The sequence below is a fragment of the Idiotropiscis lumnitzeri genome, chromosome 14 (genome assembly GCF_059441095.1).
Source record: "Idiotropiscis lumnitzeri isolate Australia: NSW breed Sydney's pygmy pipehorse chromosome 14, RoL_Ilum_1.0, whole genome shotgun sequence".
NCBI lineage: Eukaryota > Metazoa > Chordata > Actinopteri > Syngnathiformes > Syngnathidae > Idiotropiscis > Idiotropiscis lumnitzeri.
This window is the reverse complement of record NC_142404.1, coordinates 7,357,709-7,378,760: the sequence shown is the minus strand read 5'-3', so window position 1 is coordinate 7,378,760 and position 21,052 is coordinate 7,357,709. Positions and strand designations below refer to the sequence as shown.

Sequence of the window (21,052 nt, the reverse complement as noted above, 5' to 3'; positions counted from 1 at the left end):
TTGATACAATTAAAAAACATCTCTTGCATGTTGGAGAACATGGTGCTTTACGGACTTAAAATAAATCTTATACTAATCTATGGAGAAGAGTGACAAGTGGAGGCCAAGGTTCTTATGCAGGCACTTAGCTGAGTAGGAAAAAAAAAAAGCAAGAAGAGAGGGGGGGGGCTTACATTATTTATACCTGCTAATGGCATTTGGCAACGAATATCAATGAGCAAGTGTACAATCAGATAAAATAGACACACAGCTGTAATCAAGGACGTTTGCTCCTCCTCGTCGGGGTCAATTGGAGTCACTTTAGCAACGTTTGAAACTCTGCCGCTACATTATGTCCTTTTAATGGAGACGACGAAAAGCAATGCCGGCGGTGGGGATCGGAAAGTAAAAGATTGCCGCGGCGAAGCAGCCTTGACACTTCCCGCTGCGCCCAGAGATATTATTGTTTATCTAGCACACGTGGCCACAATACATCTTGCGCTAAACATCGTTTTGCTCAACAAAAGGAATCCATTAGACTCATTGTGTAGCCCTTAAGCCCAGCATTGCTTTGAGGGGAGTGGGTGGTGGGGTGGGGGTGTCTTGGCCAGCGCAAATAGGAGGGGCGCCACATGTGCCTCTCATTTCCGATGGTGGTCCACAAGCATCCTTCAACATTGTAAAGTTTACCAGGGGAGAACTAGAGTGTATTAAAGTGCCCGGAGAAGAAAGCTAAAGCATGTACGTAAACGCTGACAGCTGCTCTTGCTAAATGTTTGTACAGCAGACCAAGCGAGACTCAAACTTTAGAACAAGACTCTGTGTACAGTACCCCAACAACATTACGAGTGCGCTTTCATGTGCCCACTAATGGAAACAACATGACCGCTAACACTAACTTCCACGTAAAACTGCAACAAAAAAAACAAACATCTAAAGCAGTTAGGTGGCAAGGTTTTGTAGTTGTGTGCGGTTTTATGAGGTTGTAAACACGTGTAGCTAAATTAAGGCATAGAACATTATTGATCTTCTAAGGTGACATTTTAGGGGAGGAGTTACAAGACACATAACCGCAACAAGGGTGCTTCACATGAAGCATCCACCAAAGTCTCCCTGGGGCATGTTTGTACACCATATCGGCATCAGGACTATTTTTTTATTGAAAGTAAAGATGAATATATATATATATATATATATATATATATATATATATATATATATATATATATATATATATATAAATAAAAAATTGTGTTTATTACTCTCATTGGTCCAACACCACCAATATCCAAATTTTCATAGATTTTCACAAATGCATCGATTGGTCAGTCCCCAGAGGGGTCTGTTGTTTTTACAAATTATAAACCAATTTGTGTGTATATATATATATATATATATATATATATATGTATATATATATATATATATATATATATATATATATATGAAATTAATTTTGAACGCTTTTATCCAGGATTTCATTTTTTGGGTCACAACCCACAGCTCATTCCCATAGGTGATGGTAAGAATGCAGATGGACGGGTAAATCGAGAGCTTAGCCATTCGGCTCAGCTCTTGCTTCGCCATACCTTACCAATACAGAGTACGCATCACAGCAGATGCTGCACAGATCTGCCTGTCGATCCCCCAATCCATTTTGCCCCCTATTGGTGAACAAAACCCCATGATAACTGAACTCCTTCACTTGGATCAGGATCTCATAACCAACATGGAGAGGTTAATTTAACGCTCCATGCTTGATTTTTACATGTGCTATGCAATTGGTTAGCGTCCATTCCAACGTGTGCCTAGCCTCTTGCCCAAAGTCACCTTGGATAGGCTCCAGCTCCCTCATGAGCCTTTTGAGTTGTGGAGTTGTGGAGAGATGGCAAACTGTTTTTCACCATTTCAGCATTCCTGATTTTTTGTCTTTTCCTCGCGTGGCTAAAACAGTGCCCAGTGACGCACAAGTTACTTAGTTCTCATAACTAGGCCCATTTATACACCTGTACCTCAAAAAATGCATCTTGTGGCACCTGAATGTCACAATATACAGAACAGATCGGTGTCATTATTTAAATTCCCAGCCGCCCATCCGTCGGCCAAGAAGAGCCCGGGGCCTTTTGGCGTGCAAGCTAGCTGGTGGCTAGCGCCTCTTGACTTAGAGAGCAAATTCCCCAAATGATCCTGAGGGTGGAAGCCCAGCCAGGATATATACTTTTGCATCTTAAACATAGGGCATGTAGAGGCAAAAAAAAGTTACATGACGAAGTTGCATCTTTTTTTTCACCGGTGCATGGTTTCATGCATTCGGCAGAAACGGCAACAGCATCACATTTATTTTAACTTTACAGGGACCGTAGGGACTCCTCCCACATTACCCCAACTACGCTTCATGCCTAACCAGGCACTACTGCATGTGTGAACATGTTTAAAAAAGCACTTTTAATGATGACACACATAAGCTAGCCAACAGTTGGGAAACAAATGCTCCGTCTGCGATCATCACAGTAAACTCTATTAAGCCGTCTTCACGTGCGCGCACACACACAAAAAAACACCGATATGATTTGACAATGATTACAAATCCACTTCCCCAGCTGGCGGCCTGGAGCGTCTCCATTTGTCATCGACTATTGTCTCCAATTATATGATTAGCTTTGAACACTCCGCCACGTCGAGAGAGCTCTCGTGCGCTGATTCGCAAACAAAGTCATTACAACGCGTATTCACACATATCAAATAAGAAAACAGATGGCCAAGCGCGTTCGTCGCCTGATTTGTTTTCTCCACGCGAGTGGTAGCAGAGAAGAAAAAAAACACAAGTATTCTGCCTGTTTTTTTTTTGTTTTTTTTATTCTTAATGCTGACTGTTTGTAGTCATGTACGAGGAAGAGCAGCTGGCTGTCGTGTTTGTCAGATCAGCTCTCATGAAAGACAATCTTGTTTCCATTAATTTCTTGACAACAAAGGAACTTGTTGGGGAAGATTTAGAATTACAACGGGTAAAAGCTTCCGGATAATTCATCACAGCCATTTGACAGGAAACTTAATTGTTTTAAAATGCCAGTTGCTGCAAGCTACATGGCTGTTGTGGATGCGGGGCAAAAGGCCTTCTTGAAATTGCGTCGCTTATTCTTTTTAGAAGTCTTGGGCAAAATTCTCAAAATGTCACAAAATTTTGAAGGTATGCTCATCCTGGTGAAAATGTTCAGGCCTGGAAAATTTTGTTAGACCCACAAAACCGTCTGAAAGGCCCCAAATTATAGTGGGCCATTTTGTTTTAATAACCCTCGCTATTTCTTCAAATATTGTCCATTTGCTTCGAAATTTTACTACATTAAATTAAAAAATGTATCAAATTTGTTTTTCATGCAACGTGAACAGTACATTTGAGGATTTTTTTCCAAATCCGACACGTCTTTCATATGTAGATTTAAGTCGGTTATGTAGCTGATACAATTGCAGAATGGATGCACAGTTTGCGCACAGGTAATTAGAAAGCAATAAACATCACAATTGTTTGACACTGCCAATGTGAAAAGCATAAACGGATGAAGGAGCAGAAAACTGGCCAAAACAAAATATTTTGCAATTCTTTCAAAGACTAACTATCTTTAGAGTTGTAATTTTTTTTAAAAATTTGAACTAGAGTGAAGATCTGCATTCTCTGTGAGGCATCCACAAATTTTCTGGTTTGCAACCTATCCCCCGTTATTGGCAGACAATCATGTCTATTTGGTGTTTTTGTACTCAGGCCAAAGCAATAAAAGTAATACATTGGCATCATCTTGCGGAATCTTGGTGTTTTTAGGTTGAATAGATTGATGGTGGGTTTTTTTTTCAACTGCATTTGAGAGGTTCTGTTTTGTTGGTTGTCCTTGAATGCTCATCACGGAAAGTCAAATTGAACGTTTTTGCTTCTTTCAGATGCGGCTAATAATAGTCGCCTCTGTAGTCTACTTTTTCCCGTTTTGTACTTATTCCCAAACATATATTATTTTGTGTAAGGGCAAAAAGATGAGTTTAATGTTGCATATTGTCGATGTAAAGTGTTAGTGTGCATATTTGTTTGTCAATGTATGACATCACTTCAGTTTGTGTTAGAGTAACAGGTATCATTTTCCCTCATGGTGCTTTTATTGGCTGGCATATGTGCATAAAATGACACGTGAGCACGCCGTGCGAATCCAACAAGCCTCGCTGGATCTCCTGGAGATTAAAAAAGGTATGAATAAGGTGCGCGCTAGCAACATTAGCTTTGTCCGTCGACGGACAACGGCCCCAAATGTCACCCATCGACTACAACACATGCCCAAAATTATAATAGTCGTGAAATTTAAAACGCCATAAGGTCACATTGACCAATCATCTTAATGTCTGATGTCTAACAGGTGGGACGGCTAGATAATCCTCCGATGGTTCATGTTACCATTGACCACTTTGTTATAAATGTGCAGGTCGTTTATCAGGTTGTAAAACTATCATCACAGTGCGATGGGATGCACTTCCCTGAATTCTTTCTGTTAAAGATGGATCACTTTTAGGCTTCCTTCTTATTAACAATGTAAATCATCCAGAGTGGACATTTTTGAACCACACTCCACAGTGGGTACCTTATTATTCTCATTTTTTCACGACTAAGAACTATATTGGGTACAGATTAGGGCGATCAGTTCTATAAATTTGCTCAAATTATCTTTACAAATAACATAATTTTATTATTAATACTGAATTAAATTCATCGATGTGAAGACACTGATCATGTTAATGATTTCTCATATCAATATGCAACATTTCAAAGTATCACCTCGACAGCATTCCTAGGAAATCACAATGCCCCATCACTGTTGAAATACTTTGACAACACCAGGCCGGAGGGCGAATCTTGGTCCTTGGGGGCTGTGTGTGCCACTACATTGGTGACTCCTGATTTAATACGATGATCATATCTTTGACCCCCACTGATATCTTCTTAAATATATTGCAAGGCATGTGAATGACTTTCCCACAAGAAACCCATCAAAAGAGTTTGCCGGGTTCCTCAAGTCGTTGTCTTTTAGCCTCACTGACCTCCCCTGATGATGTTACTGTAAATGCACTCTGAGTGTCTGAATCATTTAACATGCAATCAATAACTGCACGCCGCAGAGCAGTTGTGATGGCCGCAGAGGTTAACAACCTCCATTTGTTGTAGTAAAAAATAAATATATACATCAAACCTTCCGCTTTTTCCACTTGGATGTCATAAAAGCATTTATTGTGTTGATGGAGTCAGGCAGATGTGGACTAGCTGTGCTGTGCTGCCATCACCTGGCCATTATATTTAATACGCAATGCTGTCTACGAGTGTGACTCATCTCATTTTACTTGTAGATAATGTATTTTATTGTATTTGTATAATATATATTTGCATTAAGCATTGTTTTTATTATAACCTTTAGACCACATGGCAACAATTAACATCAAGGTTTATTAGCTGCTAGAATTCAGTAGCCCAGGCCATTTTCAATGAAATGGACAAAAAATATTTAATACATATGGACATTGTGATCACATTTTATTTTTTAAATCAGATAGATAGAACCGGTCAGATAGATAGATAAGGTTAAAAAGGATAATTAAATGTGTGTGTGTACATTTTTTTAAATAATAAACTAATTCATTTGGATTTTTGCATTGTTTTATATGTAATGAAATTCCTCATAGTGACTTTATCAATCATTTAAAAAAATAAATGAAACAATTTAGATGTATGAATTAAATTACTAAGCTTAGTTGCAGTGTATATGTGAGGCATGCAGTCATAACATTGGGAGGTTGGCTGCCCCCTGGCTCATTGCCATCTGTAGCGACAACATTCAGAAAGTATTTAAACATCCAACTATACGATGTTGCTTGCCACTTTTTTACATCATCCTCCTACCCCTGCGACATTAGCAGAAAGAGGCTTTGAAAAGGGTGTACATTCCCACATTGTTTGAGTCTGTAACTGTCATAGAAAGTGGATTCGAGCAACTAGTTACCATGTAAAAAGAACGCTAGTTCCGATTCATACCGGAAATTGAGGCCATAATTCACACAAAGGCTCCCGGTGCCTAGGAATAAAGTGGATTGGCACTTGCTTCTTACTCCCACAAGTGGAAGCCACTGAAGTCACAAGGGTCAGGCTCCGCCTACGCTCGTCATGGTATTATAGACAGATCCGTGATTGTATGAGTCATGGCCGGCTGCTAAAAACAGATCCATTTCAGTGAAGCACTAAGTGGGTTTTGTTCATTTGCAAATTTCTATAGCGTATTTATTGTAAATAGTGATGGCAAGTTTCATAAAATAGGAGGTGGGAGTATATTTCTACAACATCTCCTTTACTAGAGAAATGTATTTGTCTGAAGTCAATACCGCACCCTGACTTGGGAAGCCATCATTAGATGAAATACACGAGTTAAGTTTCCATCTGATTCATCCATCCATCCGCTTCGCCTCACAAAGGTCGTCGGGGTACACCCTGAACTGGTTGCCAGCCAATCGCAGTCCATCTGATTCAGAAGATTTAGAAATCCAAATGGCACATGATCAAAAAAGAGAAGTTGAATACAATCAACTTACTGTCTTTTACGGCTCTATCACCCGTTTATTGTTATCATTTCCTTGTGTATGTGTGATAAATAGAATTTCCTAGGATGTTACTGGAGGCTATGTTTTAATAATTGCGAGCCTTATTTTCACCTGCATGCTAACACCTGAGTCGCACACTCAAAACAAAACAAAAATGTGTAGCTTGTGTGTAAAGATGTGATGAAATCTCTTGGGTGGCTCCATCAGTTCAGCGCACAGATGTTTTCACCACAGTAGTGTTGTGCACAGCGTGAGCAGAAATTACATGTTGGAAACTACTATTGCATGTTTTTATGCATCTGATGTATGCAATCATAAATTTTCTATACCACCTGTTCTCATTAGGGAATGGGTGAGCCGGAGCATTTCTCAAGGGAGAGAGGTGGGGTAGGTTGGCAGCCAATAGCATGGCACATAAAAAAACACAATTTACACTCACAATCACACCTAGAGACAATTTAGTCTTCAATGAACCTCTCGTGCATGTCTTTGAAGAGTGGGAGGTAGCGGGAGTACGCGGAGAAAACTCATGCAGGTGAGAGAACGCAAGCAAGCACCACACAGGAAGCCTGGAGTCGAGATTTGAAGCCGCCCTCGGCTCTGTCTGATATATTGTTTCATATTTCATTATTTCATTGTTGTTTCATATTATAGTGCTTGTCACGTTGCTCAAAGATCGCATTCTGCCCGTGTGCCTGCTCTTTCTCCGGACGCTTCGCTGGTAGTTTCGGTCGAGGATCACGCTCATCACCCTATTCTGGAACTCTTTGGAGACAATGTAGTAGAGAATGATGTCCAAAACGGTACTCATGTTCATGAGGAATGTGGAGAACACGGCCCAGGTTCCAAATGCCTCGTTTTTGTCCAATCCTGTTAAATGGAGCATCAAGCATACGTGAAACGGCACAAAACACACCACAACCTGTATGATGAGCGTGATAATGATGCGAATGGACTTTTGTTTCACTTTGGGTTTGAGCTTGGAGGCGCGCCCGCGGATCAGGTTGTTCACGACGACCACGTAGCAGCCTATCATGACGCAGATTGGAAGCAAAAAGAATAACGCCACCCGTGTGAAAATGACAGGATCGTTGTGGCGCAGATTGACAAAGTCCACCATTTTGAGGCAGGTGGTGAAGTTGGCAACGCTATCGGGATCATCGACTGAGAAGAGCAAAGATGTGGTGCCGGCCAGGGTCAAGAGCCAGGCCCCGAGGCACGCCGCCAACGTCTTTGGGACGTTCTTTAGCTCCTTGCTGTGTTTGGGTTGCACGATGGCCATGTAGCGATCTGCGCTGATCAGAGCAAAGAGCCACAGGGCAATGCAGGGGTAGAAGACATTGAGAGTAGCGCTGATACGGCAGAAAAGGTCACCAAAGGGCCAGACGTTCCATAGGAGGTAGACAATGCGGAAAGGGACCATCAGGATGAAGGTGAGGTCCACGAGCGCCACGTTGATCATGTAGATGGTGACGGAGCTCCTCTTCTTGGTAGTCAGGGAAAACACCCACAAAGCCATCGTGTTGACGATGACGCCGATGATGAAGACAAAGCTGTAGAAGACCAGGCCTGACGTTCGAAGCTCGACCGGAAGTGTAGAAGAATTTGGACGCAGCGTCATACTGAAGATTATATTCTACAGGGAAACAAACAAAAAAAGACACGGAATAATCTGTGGATCACAGGTGCCCTCCATTTTCATTTGTCAATTGACAAATAAAAATGAGATTGACTACTTTGTTTTTGTTTTGAATCTAAATAAGGCCTGTGCGCTTGGGTGGGGTTAACTTTCTCTTGGTGTTTTTCAATTTCATACAGAGGAATAAAGAGGAAGTTTGCGCCGTTGTGAGATGGAAGACAGCCAACTCTCGGCCAATCAAAGAGGCTACCCTCATCCCCTTTAAAATTAGGGCGGTCAAAGCCCACACAGAGCTCGACATTGCGGAAGCAAAAAGTGACTCGCTGGGGTCTTTGAATGAGATTGGCGCGGGGAAAGTGCGTTTATACAGCTAAACTACAAGATCTCCCCTTGCGGATATTGTAATCGGCTTTTCAAATGACATGAACAATTGGAGACCACCTTACACCCCTGATCGTGCATCCATATTTTAGCCCGAAGGGCTGAATTTGATTTACGTCATCTAGAAGGTTGGTAAGGAGGTTTATTTAAGATCAGGCCATTAGTCAACAAAATCAGTTGGGAGCACAACAACATTGCGTCAAATGATCCATCAGCAATATTTTGTCAAGGACAACCATCTTTGAAATTGTTAATTGTTATTGTCTTATATTTAAGACATGCTTTCTTTGTTCTTTTGCCTGCCGTGTCTTTTTTAGACAACATACAGTCATCCATTTTATTCCTGAGAGCCCTTATGGGGAAACGATTATGTACGTGAGATGTTTGGTCAGAATTTCGCTATTTGTGACATCGGGTTTCGTTTCACGGAGTGGTTTATTTCTCAGCAATCATAAGCCCCCATTGCATTGAAAAACCTCAGCTTGGGAACTTGTTGCGCTGTTGACGTTTGTACAAACAAGCAGAAGAAGTTGAATTATGACTCCAAGAGCAATGTTTTGAACTGGCAACCCGGAAGAAAATGGGATTTTTTGTGTGATTAATGCTAGTTTCCTGCGCTTTCCCGGAAATGAGGATCACAGAAAAAAAATATACAATGTCAAATCCAGCATTTTTATGACATTGCCTTTTCCGTGAACACAGATCCGTTGTTGGTCCCACTACGTCAGCAAACACCTACTGCCTGTCTGCTTGCCTCACTGCTTGAGCCCCGCACCTGTGACCCGCTTGCCACCCTGTCGGGACTCCCTTCCACCTCTGTTGCACTGGACTTCCAAAAAGCCATTTTGTTCTTGACCACCAACCCGCACTTTTCAGTTTCTTCGTTTGGGTCCTCCTCTCACCCTCAAATCCTAGACAATTCTGTATAGAATTGAATGCTGGAACAAGGGTGTAAAATTTGACACTGACACTTCTTCCACCCTGTTTTGCTGAAAGCAGTTGACACTGCCTGGCAAGAAGCTTCTACGTCACACCAAATGCCACCTTTGGCGCAAACATCAAGTCTCTTTCATACTGCTTGTAAAAGCCAGAATTTTCTACCTTCTCTCTAGCTTTATTAATTGCACGACACGCAATTGGGAGGACAAACTTTATCCGGGAATTTGAAGTAATATCAGAAGTGGGACTGTGCTTGTGTTTAAAGGGGAAATCAGGTCAAAATATTCTATGTGGCTCCAATAGTCTAAACATGGTATTCTGATTTATATCGCATAAGTGGAATATGAATTAGGCAGCAAGATCCACCCGCGTTTATCCATCTCAGCGGGTGGCCATTTTCCCACTTGCTGTTGACTGGAAATCACATCACAATTGCTCAGGGCTCATCTTGCGAATGTCATGTGACCAAACCCAGAAAGCAGAAGTGCCATGATTGGTTACTGCAACTATTGTGGACTGTGATGTCATTTTCACCGCACGAGTGGAAAAATGGCAACTCCCCGAGATGGATAAAAACAGGAGGATTTTGCTGCTTAATTCATATTCCACGACATTAATCTCAATTCCGTGTTTAGACTACCGGTTGCTCATACATAACATATTATTGTAAAGAAAATGTTTGACTTGACTTCTGCTTTACGGCTGGACAATCGGCACACGGGTGTGAAATTTGACACGTAACATTGACTTCACCAGCACTCATGTGTTGAAAGCAGTTTTATGTCTTTCACAGTCATATTATTCGTCGCACCAGAATGCATTGAAAGTCCCGATAGTCCATTTTACACTGCCTGTAAAATCTGGCCTTTTCCTACTTTTTTTTTTTTTATATCTATAAATGGTGCTGATATAGAATGGGTGGGACGAAGCTGTATGTGAATGTTCTACCCTCACACGTAGTATAAGAGCCATAACAGGAATGGGTAATAATAAGAAAAAGAGAGACACAGCAGTGAAATTTGACATAGGGCATGACACTCACTTCTCCTGTCCTATTATCTTGAAAGCAATTTTTCCTATATATTATTTATATATTTTTTGCCTTCACACCAGATGCTGGTGTCACCGTTAACTCCGTTCACACAATATCCCAACTTTGCAGGAATGTCTTGATAAAAGGCTTACATGTCATCACAACACTGCCTGCAGAACAAACATGGTATCTGTAAAGCTCAAAATCGCAGAGATTTAAATGCTCATTGCTGGTCAGCAATCACTAAAATAATTAAATCTTATTGTGAACAAACATTTATTAATACATAAAAGGCCTTACCCTATAAAGTGCTTGATACACTCTGCAGTTGTGTAAATAAAGACTTGCTGTGGAAAAGATCATATTTGAGCCCGGCATGCAGGATGTGCTTGTACAAATTTGGATTATTGCATTAGATTTGGAATATGTAACATAAGATGTCTTGTTACAAAATTGAATAAAATAATACAATTTGATCATGTTTTGAGTATACACACTGTGCACATTTAATAAAGTGAGGGTTTGTGCCCACAAAAAAACGGGAAGACAGAAATTCCACATGAAAGCGAAAGTTATTTAATTAAAAAGAACATCATTCAATCATAGCGCTTAAATATTAAAAAAAAAGGAATAACAATGTCTTATATTCATGTAAAAAATTCACAACTTTTCTTTTGTCTGCATACTGTTTTAATCAAATAGAATGAATAAATAGCAAGCAATAAGCTTCAAATGTAATTGAGTTGTGTGGCGGACCAAAATGTGGAAGTAAGATTATTTTCTCTCTGTAAACCAGTTGTGCTTTCATGAGAAATCATGTCAGCTCATCAGTGTGCAGTACTGTTATATTTTAAATGTCTGCTGGGGTGTCTTGCATTGACAGTACTTTTTCTTATGAGATAAGACACCTTTGCAAAGTCCTAAAATATTCATTATTGTGGGTCATAAAATTTTATTACACTACACACTTAATGTAATATAGACTTGTTCTTAAAAAAACTGCACTCTACTTGCCACAAATTATTACAAAATGCTATAACTTACCACAACAATCACCCAAAAGCTCTGTTGCACCACTGAGCATCCAGCAGCCAAAATAAGGAAGTGTGAGTTTTGTGACATCACTTCCCGTGCGTGCACATTCTCCCTGAGCCGTGTTTGATGCAGCCGCCCACTATTACGCCACTCTTAAAGAAAATGATGCACCATTAGAAGCAGGGGCACTGCGTTTGGCAGGCAGAGCGATGGCAGATTTAGGGCGAGTTATTGATTGGAAAAGTGGGGTCTGTCACAGAACATTAGCTCTCGGGGGAGTCATCCGCAGCAGGTTGCTGGCGAGAAGCATCTGCTGTAGCAGAGAAGTAATTAAAAACAGGATGTTCAGGCAGTTGCCGTATAAACAAGAAATAAGACGGCTGTAATAGACACTTCACGTCAGTGCAGCGATTTTTTCTTCTTTTTTCTTTCCAACACGCTTAATTAATGCAGGGAAAGCAAAATGTGCGGTTAAATTTCAAGGTCAGCCCATTGAATGCATATTAATGTGTATTGTTAATAGTGACTGGTACCGAGACCTTGTACTTCACTGGCCCCAAAGTTTAAAGACCAGAGTATCAACGAGCTTCACCCTTAATGTTGCTAATTACGCTCATGGAGAAATTATTTGAATTTTCTTTGGATTTTTTTGGGGCCCATTAACTTTATTGGCACATCGGCGTTGGTCCGACTTCGGACTTCCTGTGTGCGTGTTCTCCCCATGCCCGTCTGGGTTTCCCTCCAGAAATCAGATTTCCACCCACTCTAGTATGATAACCAGTGGTTAAGAATATGGACGGATGGACGTTATTTGACACCTTTACCACTCCAATCGCATTTCTAATTTGCAAAAAAATTGAGGTATTAATCAAAATTAAGAAATTAAGATGATCTAAGAAGCATTTTTATAATTGGAGGCGATTATGCCCTATCGCTCCACTCCATTGGCGTGCGCGAAAGGCGCGAAAGGCGTGATTGGCTCATTGTGTGGTTCTGTGCGATCACACAATAAGATTCAAAGCATTATATAAAAAAACAAAAACATGCATCTGATCAAGGGTGCACCTACAAATTTTGCAGTGGTCCTCAAATGGGACATGTTTTTTCATGTTATTTTGAGTTTGTGTCAGCAGAATAAAAAATATAGAGGTATTTTGCACACGCTCTGCTGTCGACAGATTGTTATCTAGCTTCAATAACTTATGTGAAATAAAAAAAAAAATAATAAAAAAACAGGCTTGCTGGTAACACTTTTTGGCCACGAGTATCAGTAGCGATTCGAAAACTCAAAATCCTGCGGAGTGCCGCTTTTACATGCTTGACTGTGGCACAAATTGGAAGAGTAGTGATTTCCTTGGTTTTAATGTGGCGTAGGAATATCAGTTGCAGCTGACAATAATCATACATTTACTGACTTCTGTCTAAAGGATGGCGGAGCATTCAAATTTGTTCTCTGTGACATATTTAAAGAAATCGAGGCAAAGAAAATTTCTCTGCAATATGATCGATGCGCCGCCCATAACTTTAAATTCGGATTAATATTTCGGATTGCTTTTAGGTTGTACTTTATTCCTGACGTTACCTATTTCAGAACCTGCAGGGTTTGAATAACTCACTTGCTCTGGACTTTTTGTTTCACCGCAGTTCTTCTTGGGACAATCTTCCAATGAGCCAGCCCTCTCTACCTCCATCACCTGCATCCTGAGTATTTTCTGCCAGACTAAACATGTCTGTAACATGGAGATTTGTTCCCAAACATTAGAATTGTATTCTGAAGGTTGGGGACATTGCAAATCATATTGAGTGTAATATTCATTGACTATTTATGGAAAATGGAAAAAAAACTACCATTGGCAAAATGAAACAGAAATCTGGAAATAAACTGCCTTAAAAAAAAGTAGAAGTTTTTAGTTGAACATTTTTAAGAAATTGAACATATTTGACGACAGTGTACTTAGAACAATGACATCACAAACTCATAAACATTGTCATTAACATAAAATCTGTGGTTTTGTATTTGCTTTATTTTTGTGAACTTATTCTAGTGATCTTAAAACTGAAACGTGTAAGTCTTATAACTAAGAATAACTGAGTTCCCCTGGCACAAAGCTGATAAGTAGCATAGTTCAAAACATACAAGTTGCATGATCCTACGGAAAAGTGAGGCAATTGATTTTGGGGCTTTGGATGGCTTCCACATAATTCATATTTCACAAATGCAATATTAATCAGAATACTATGTTTTGACTAGTCTGAGTGAATAGACCATATTATTGACTTGAATTCCCCATTTCAATATAGTCACCTTAGCTGGATTCTCTAGGGATATACTAAGGACTGAATGTTTGTGCTTTTTATCTAAAATGTTGGTTAAATTCAGAAAGGTACAACCTCCGGGGCAACACAGATGTTCTGCACTCAGCTTGTTTTGATGCTGCAGCTTCATTTAAATGTCTGCATATTTTCAGCACCCTTATTTATACGGGCGCGCTTCATTCTCATTCCTAATTATCTATCGACTTGTCCCCTCAATGAGTCTTAAAAAGGTCCCAAGCAGATGGTACTTTGTGTTCACTGCAATATGTTGTTATGACAACAGCCTGTCTGCACCGCTGTTTTTTTTTTAATCCCTTTGATACTTGCCACACGGTTGTTTAGTAAGTCCTCCACTCCATAAATAAAATCTTTATAGGTTCTTTCTAAGTTTAAGTTTCTATTACTATTCTCCATCTTCCACTACATCCATGTGTACAAAAGATACATTTTTCCTTATATTAGCCACACATAACTTGCGCACGCTGTGAAACTTCCTAAATACACTGGTATATACTGCCCTCAAGAGGCTCAAAGTCGTTACTGCAACCAGCTAAACGCATACTGAATTTGATTACTGTGACGCATTGTATATAACCAGTGGGGATATGTATGGATGTACTCATAAAATACACATTTGTGAATATCATAATACTTATGTGCTCTCCTGCTCAAAAACAAATTGAAAAAATGAAAAATCCAAAACCTTTATAATGATCTGTAAACAATTACAGTCATTAAAATTATACACATTTAAGCGTTTTATTTTCTTGATGTTGAATCTACAATGCTTAATAAAAAATACCGACATAATTTAATCTTAATATGGTAATTTATATTTTATCAGATGTTATCTTGATTGATTCTTTTATTCTCATATGCATTTGATGTGAATTTTATAACATTTTGATTATTTAAAATTAAAATGAGCTGGTAGAGGCTCAAACACACCAGTGAACAATAGTAGAAGGCTGTCTGGATAGACAGTGTAAATATTATTTTAAAAAGTTATTAAATTAGAAAAAATGTACAATGTCAATAATTCTCAGAAAGAAATAGCATACAAACGTTTGGACCTTCACTTGCATCTCTAAACAAGGCAAAGACTGTCAGAATGTCATTGTAGTGCATACAAACGCTGTTTATTTAAACTTGTGATCAGAGCCAGACAGCCTTGGCCTCAATGAGGTTGTCGCTGAAAGAGTAAATCCTGTGCAGACCAACAGGAAAAACACTGGGACATCCCTCAGCACTCATCATGGCTTATGCGACCTTGACTTAGCCACAACTTTTAAAACGGCCCCTGGAGGACCCAGCTGTGGCTTCCCAACTCTTGTTTGTGTGTTTGTTGGTGGATGACCTAATTTGTTCCATTCATGTGAGTGAAACAGCCACAAATAGTCAAACGAAAAAATTGAGAATATGTGTGTTTCATATCTTCTGTAATACATGGGGACTTGATGATGCCCATTATGAAATAAGGTCACATTGGAATGATGTAACACCTTAATCATCATGTGACTCATTTGCCTTTGTGTCACCAAATGCGGACACTTTTAGGACACTTTCAAACCCAGAAAAACTCTGGCTGACGACAATGTGTAATTTATCGGGGAACAGTGATTTGAATTCTGATTTGTACTCAGCTGAATACTGACGAATAAAAGAATTCAAAATCTACCATGACTATTTTACATCTAATATTGTTAACTGATTAGGGTCATTTTGAAGAAAATCTTACCTTTGGAGTTAGACACGAGTCTTTTGTTGTATGTTATTGAAAATTGGGATTTATTTGCTATGTAGAGCAAAAATTTGAAAAATTCTCAGAATGGGGCCCGATTGTCAGAAAGTATTGATTGCTATCAAAATTGTGACTTTTTTTTTTTTTTTTAAGAATAGTGGGAAGATGCCTTGTAACTCTCAGATTATGAAAGGCATTAAATTCACCGCATGTCTCAAAAAACATTTTCACTGACACAAGATTGTCATCCCTTTATTTTGCATCAAAGTTGGCGAACAGACTTATTTTCAGTTCAACAACAGCAATTATATAAAAACAGAATGTTCTGGCTCAGTGAAATGAGTTGTCATGTTGCCCCCGTTAGCGGCAACATTTTCCTGAATTCTTTTACACACAGGTTCGTTTTCCACATGCAGTCTTACAGAAAGTGAAATTTGCCAAAAATGCCAAAGTTCTGCCCGTGTCCTCCTTGGAGGTAAAAACAGATCGCCATCACCTGTGTTGCCTTCCTTCATGTTTTTGTGCACTGTCGCATAAACCGCAGAAGTCGTCTGCTTCGGCATCAAGTCAGTTTAGCCTCAGTTTATTTAATCTATTTTTTTAAGATTCCTAAAAACTCCACTTGATGTTTTTCTAAATGCACCGTGCACATCTGAACGCAGCCTCAACATGATTTGTTTTAAGTGACTTCTGAAAGCTGCAGCTAAATAGAAATTCAAATAAATTCATCGGCTGATGTTTGTACAATAATTTCTAGTTGCACATCGTTTCGTTGGGCAGTTCTTGAGCGGTAAGCCATCAAAAATATAAGCTGTTCTTTTCGAAACCATCAGGCCCAACACATGTCGCCTGTGATGGCTCCTTTCAAACACTCCTGGTGGACATCGGACTACTGTTACCAAAAAGGTCCCGCCGACGTCTTCTTATTTATACATACAGCTGCGATCTCCTTTCCATCAGCTTCTCATTGGCCGAGCCCGAAGCGGAACCGCTGAGCTGGATGTTGTTGCCATCAATAATGTCCTTGGAGGGGATTTCAGGCATAGTTCTGGCAACGCTGGAGACAGACATGCTGACCTCCAGTTTAAGCAGCTTCAGGAGTTTCCTCTTGTAACCCTTGCAGGCGAAGAAGTAGACAAAAGGGTCCAAGCCGGCGTTTAGGCTCATCAGACACACGGTGATGTGCAGGGACACCTGGAAGGCAGTGAGGTCAGCGCAGTCCCGGAAGGACACCAGCTTGAGGACCATGTATTGCAGGATGTTTATGTGATAGGGACTGTAGCAGACCACGAAGACCAGGGACACGCAGCAGATGACGCCGATGGCCTTGCGGCTGCGTCCCGACTTTTCGGTCAGGTGGTTGGCCTTCGCTGTGGAGTGGAGTTTGGAGCAAAGGATGGAGTAGCACACCAGGATGGTGATTACGGGGATGACGTAACCGAGGAAGACGCCGCCAATGAGGATGGTTTCGATGTGCTCTACCTTCTCGAAATTAGGGTATTCCATGCAGGTGATGAAGCCGCCCGGTTCTAATTTAGTCATTTTCATGCCAAGGAGTGGGAGCGTCTGCGCCAGGACCAGCAGCCAGACGCCGACACAGATGTAGCGTACGTTGTGAACGTTGCGCAGCCGGGAAAAGCGCAGGGGCAGTACGACGGCGATGAAGCGGTCGATACTCAGGCAGGTCATGAAGTTGACACCGGCGTAGGTGTTGATGTAAAAGATGAGACCTGAGATTTTGCACAGAGTCTCACCCAAGGGCCAGTGGAAGCCCAACGCATAATATGTGATCCTCACAGGGAGTGACAATGTGAAGAGGAGGTCTGAAATCACCAAGTTGAGCGAGTACAAGGTGGTGGAGTTCATCTTTTTCAGGTTGGGCCGAATGACGTGCAGCGCCAGGGAGTTGCCGAGCAGGCCCACCAGGAAGACCAAGCAGTAGAAGAGCGGCATGAAGACTCGGGCGTAGATCCTGTGGTCATACAAGGTGTCGCAGGTGGAGCCGTTGTCGGCGGACAGAGGGTCACCGATGACGGGAGAATTTGTTGATCGCATCTTGGTCTTCTGATTCTTGGAAAGTGAAAGAGAAAAAAAACCTGTGTTGGTTAAAGGTTAAAAAAAAATGCATGTGTTGTTTTAACCACAAGAGCACACATGATCTGAAGAAGCTTTCAAAGAGGAAGTATGGCTAATTATTGCTCCCTTTCCGTGAGTGAAGCTGCTTCCTTAAATGCTTATTTTTTGTGACATAACAATTGCTGTTGGACTGGAACAATTCAACCAAAGTAAAGACTGCTAGAAACACATCCATCCATCCGTTTGGAGACAAACAATCAGTCACGCTCTCATCCACACTGAATGGGTCATTCCTAATCTTCAGTGAACCTACCATGGATGTTTTTGGAATTTGGGAGGAAGCTGGCAACATATTAGACAACACCTCCACACAGGAAGGCTGGAACAGAAATTCAAACCTTGAAGTTCAAAAACACGGAGGCAGACAAGCTAGATTGAGATTACTGTGCTAATGTCATGGACTAGCATTAGATTCTGTTTATTTATTTCATAGCTGTCATTCTGAAAACAGTCAAACTGGAGGGTTGATGCACCTTCTTGAATCAAAAGTGCCCTTCTGTGTGCCATTCTCCATGAACCATGAGCGTGCTGACTAACAAACAAACACAGACAGATTTGGTGGAGGTCATTGTAGTAAAATGTTGTCCTTGCTTAAAATAACAAATCCGAATGGCGGCCTTAGAATTTAGCGCGGTACTATTTTGTATGTAAACATCCACTCCACACATTAAAAAGTAGCAAATTCAGTGTTCTCATAGTAGAATGTGGTTTCACCTACCATGGCTCTGCTACTTTTCAGATTGTTTTGCGGAATTTACTGTTACTGCTTGTCCATTGTGGATTTTTTTTTTAACAGTACACATACTGTACTTCCCTTCCATGTGGTAAAGAGAGCAACAGTAACTTTAGCAGTTTATTGCCCACTGGGACAACAATAAAATACACAAAGGGAATGTGCAAATTCAAACAACAGCTGCTGCCGGCCACTGCTCACTTTCAGACAGTCCCACGCAGACCCACGGATGTCACGTGCCAGCCAAATCGGCCCCGCGTTAGGCTCATGTATCACAGAGAGTATTTTCTATACATTTTAGACTTGGATTTTTTTGGGGGGTGTTCAAATATGATTAAAATATGTTTAAAAAAAAAGAATGATTAAAGTGCATGAGGGGTAAAACTTTGAAAATAAATTATTATATAGTCTTCATTACAGTTGTTCACCTGGAGCGCGTGGGTTTAGACCATATTTAACAGGGAGTCATTGAATCTCCAAATTTAATTTTTCAAACAAACAAGAAAATTATTATGTATCCTTGATTTCTCATTTTATGTAATTATTTCATAAAATGACTCTGTTTTCCCTGGGTTAATTATTTAGTTTTTCTTTTATTTTGCTATTTTTTTTTTATACCAGATTTATTTTAGGTTTTTTTTTTTATTCAATGAAGTTGGGCCAGAAATGGGGAGCTTTATCTGCTTTAAGATGACAATTGTGCATCTCTCTCTCTCTCTCTCTCTCTCTTTCTCTCTCTCTCTCTCTCTCACTCTCTCTCTCTCTCTCTCTCTCTCTCTCTCTATATATATATATATATATATATATATATATACTACTTTTAACCTCAAAGCAGTGTATTGTAAAAGTTACAATCAACATCTTAACTGTCTGAATAGGAATGATGCCTTTGATATTTTGTGACAAATCACTTTTTTTTCTCAAATATTTTAACCAATGGCCAAACTGGCACGAAGCTGTCATAATGTCACATTTTTTAAAAACATTATTAAACAAGTTTTGTGCTAAGGTTTTTAGTACCTTCCATAACTAACCCTACAATATCGACAGACATCTTTAAAATGATATTATGGGCCTCCTGATTTAAGCAGCAGAAGTGATCTTACCTCAAAGTTGTGCAGTGTCTTCTTTGGCTCGACCGCACATGGCACCAAGTGTCAGACCCAACCAGGCGGCTTCCCTTTTGCATGGCCCTCGTGTGGGCCACATGCAAGAAATAAGACGTGCTGATTCGCTGCCAGTGACCATGGTGACAAAATATCCTGTTGTTGCACACACCCTCGCATAAACACCCACCACCACCCTACCCACTACTTCACTACCACCACTCCTTGCCATAATTAATAATAATCATTAAAGACCGTGAATAATTACTTGTTGGTTAAAATTTTTTTTTTAAAAATGCGTTGGTGCATTTTTGGGAGGAAGTGGTGCATAAGAAGGTTGTGTCATGCATTCCAAGTCCCTACTCAATATTCAAATTCTCTGTAATATTCAGTTTCATATCCTGTTTGATGATGAGCAAACACTGCAAAGGGACGCTTGAATATTATGATTTACCAAGCCTGGCATTCTTCTTTCTATAACCTGCGATTGACTAGCAAGGTGTACCCCACCTACTGCCCGAAGACAGGTGGGATAGGCTCCGGCATGCCCGCGACCCTCGTGAGGAGAAGCCATTTGGAGATTAGATGGCTTTTTCCATACTTATTCTCACAGGTGATGCGAGCAGTGTTGTCACAGTTAGCGGTGAAAAAAATAATCATATGACAGATTGTTCCAGTAACTGACATTATTTAAAGGTGGACACACTCTTTAATACATTGCTGAGCCATCGGCTCAAGATTCGCTATTGGCAGATCCTCAAAGTCAGGTGACTCGGACTTGAGGGCAAAAACAATTTAACAGGACAGTATTAGTCAATGAATGAATCATTTGCTTTTAGCTGATTTTATGTCAGCTGTAGTAATGGCAGTAAGCAATGCAAATATGGCAAACTTTTTTTTGCTAGGAAGCATGGGCCCTGTTGATTTATCCCTTTAATATTGATACGCCTCCAAAAATTGGTTCCATCCTAAACTCAGTATTCTGATTACATTCTTTTTATTGGTGTGCGATAGTAAACTATAAAAAAAATAAAATTCCTCGACTCCTTCATTGTGAATCAGTGACAAAAAAAGTCAAAGAAGAAACAAAACACACCTGTGATCACTGAGAACATGAAATGATTTTTTTCCCCCACCAAAGCACAATGTTGACATCATTTTCAAGTGATTTCGAGCATTTCTATATTATTTTGAAGTATGGATGAAATGTGAAACAACACTGACCTGTTATTTATTCGCTCTGATTTTCACATCTGTGAATCACTTCTGTTCCAACTAATATTAATTTTAAACCACACAAAGAAGTTATTTTGACTCAAATAGACAGAGGGCCAAAAAATAAAACAAAGCCGAGTGCCAGCATTTAATTTTTTAAAAACAATATAAATGCAGATTT

The 21,052-nt window shown here is 40.1% G+C and overlaps 2 protein-coding genes across 2 annotated transcripts; both read right to left on the bottom strand.

Annotated features, from left to right (window-relative positions):
• Window positions 1-7,172: 7,172 nt before the first annotated feature.
• gpr18 (G protein-coupled receptor 18) lies at window positions 7,173-11,676 on the bottom strand. Its single transcript, XM_088315501.1, has 2 exons — window positions 11,634-11,676; window positions 7,173-8,233 (listed from the first exon to the last, which is right to left on the bottom strand). The coding sequence occupies exon 2, from the start codon at window positions 8,216-8,218 to the stop codon at window positions 7,241-7,243; it is 978 nt and encodes a 325-aa protein (XP_088171627.1). The 5' UTR covers window positions 8,219-8,233; window positions 11,634-11,676; the 3' UTR covers window positions 7,173-7,240.
• A 4,241-nt stretch (window positions 11,677-15,917) lies between these two features.
• On the bottom strand, window positions 15,918-19,805 carry gpr183a (G protein-coupled receptor 183a). The gene is made up of 2 exons (XM_088315275.1): window positions 19,657-19,805; window positions 15,918-17,751 (listed from the first exon to the last, which is right to left on the bottom strand). Exon 2 carries the CDS (start codon window positions 17,734-17,736, stop codon window positions 16,609-16,611), a length of 1,128 nt encoding a protein of 375 aa, XP_088171401.1. The 5' UTR covers window positions 17,737-17,751; window positions 19,657-19,805; the 3' UTR covers window positions 15,918-16,608.
• Between the last annotated feature and the right edge of the window lie 1,247 nt (window positions 19,806-21,052).

What these genes read in the sequence shown, in the direction of transcription:
- gpr18 (XM_088315501.1), bottom strand. Translation starts at nt 8,218, where the DNA reads ATGACGCTGCGTCCAAATTCTTCTACACTTCCGGTCGAGCTTCGAACG.
- gpr183a (XM_088315275.1), bottom strand. Translation starts at nt 17,736, where the DNA reads ATGCGATCAACAAATTCTCCCGTCATCGGTGACCCTCTGTCCGCCGAC.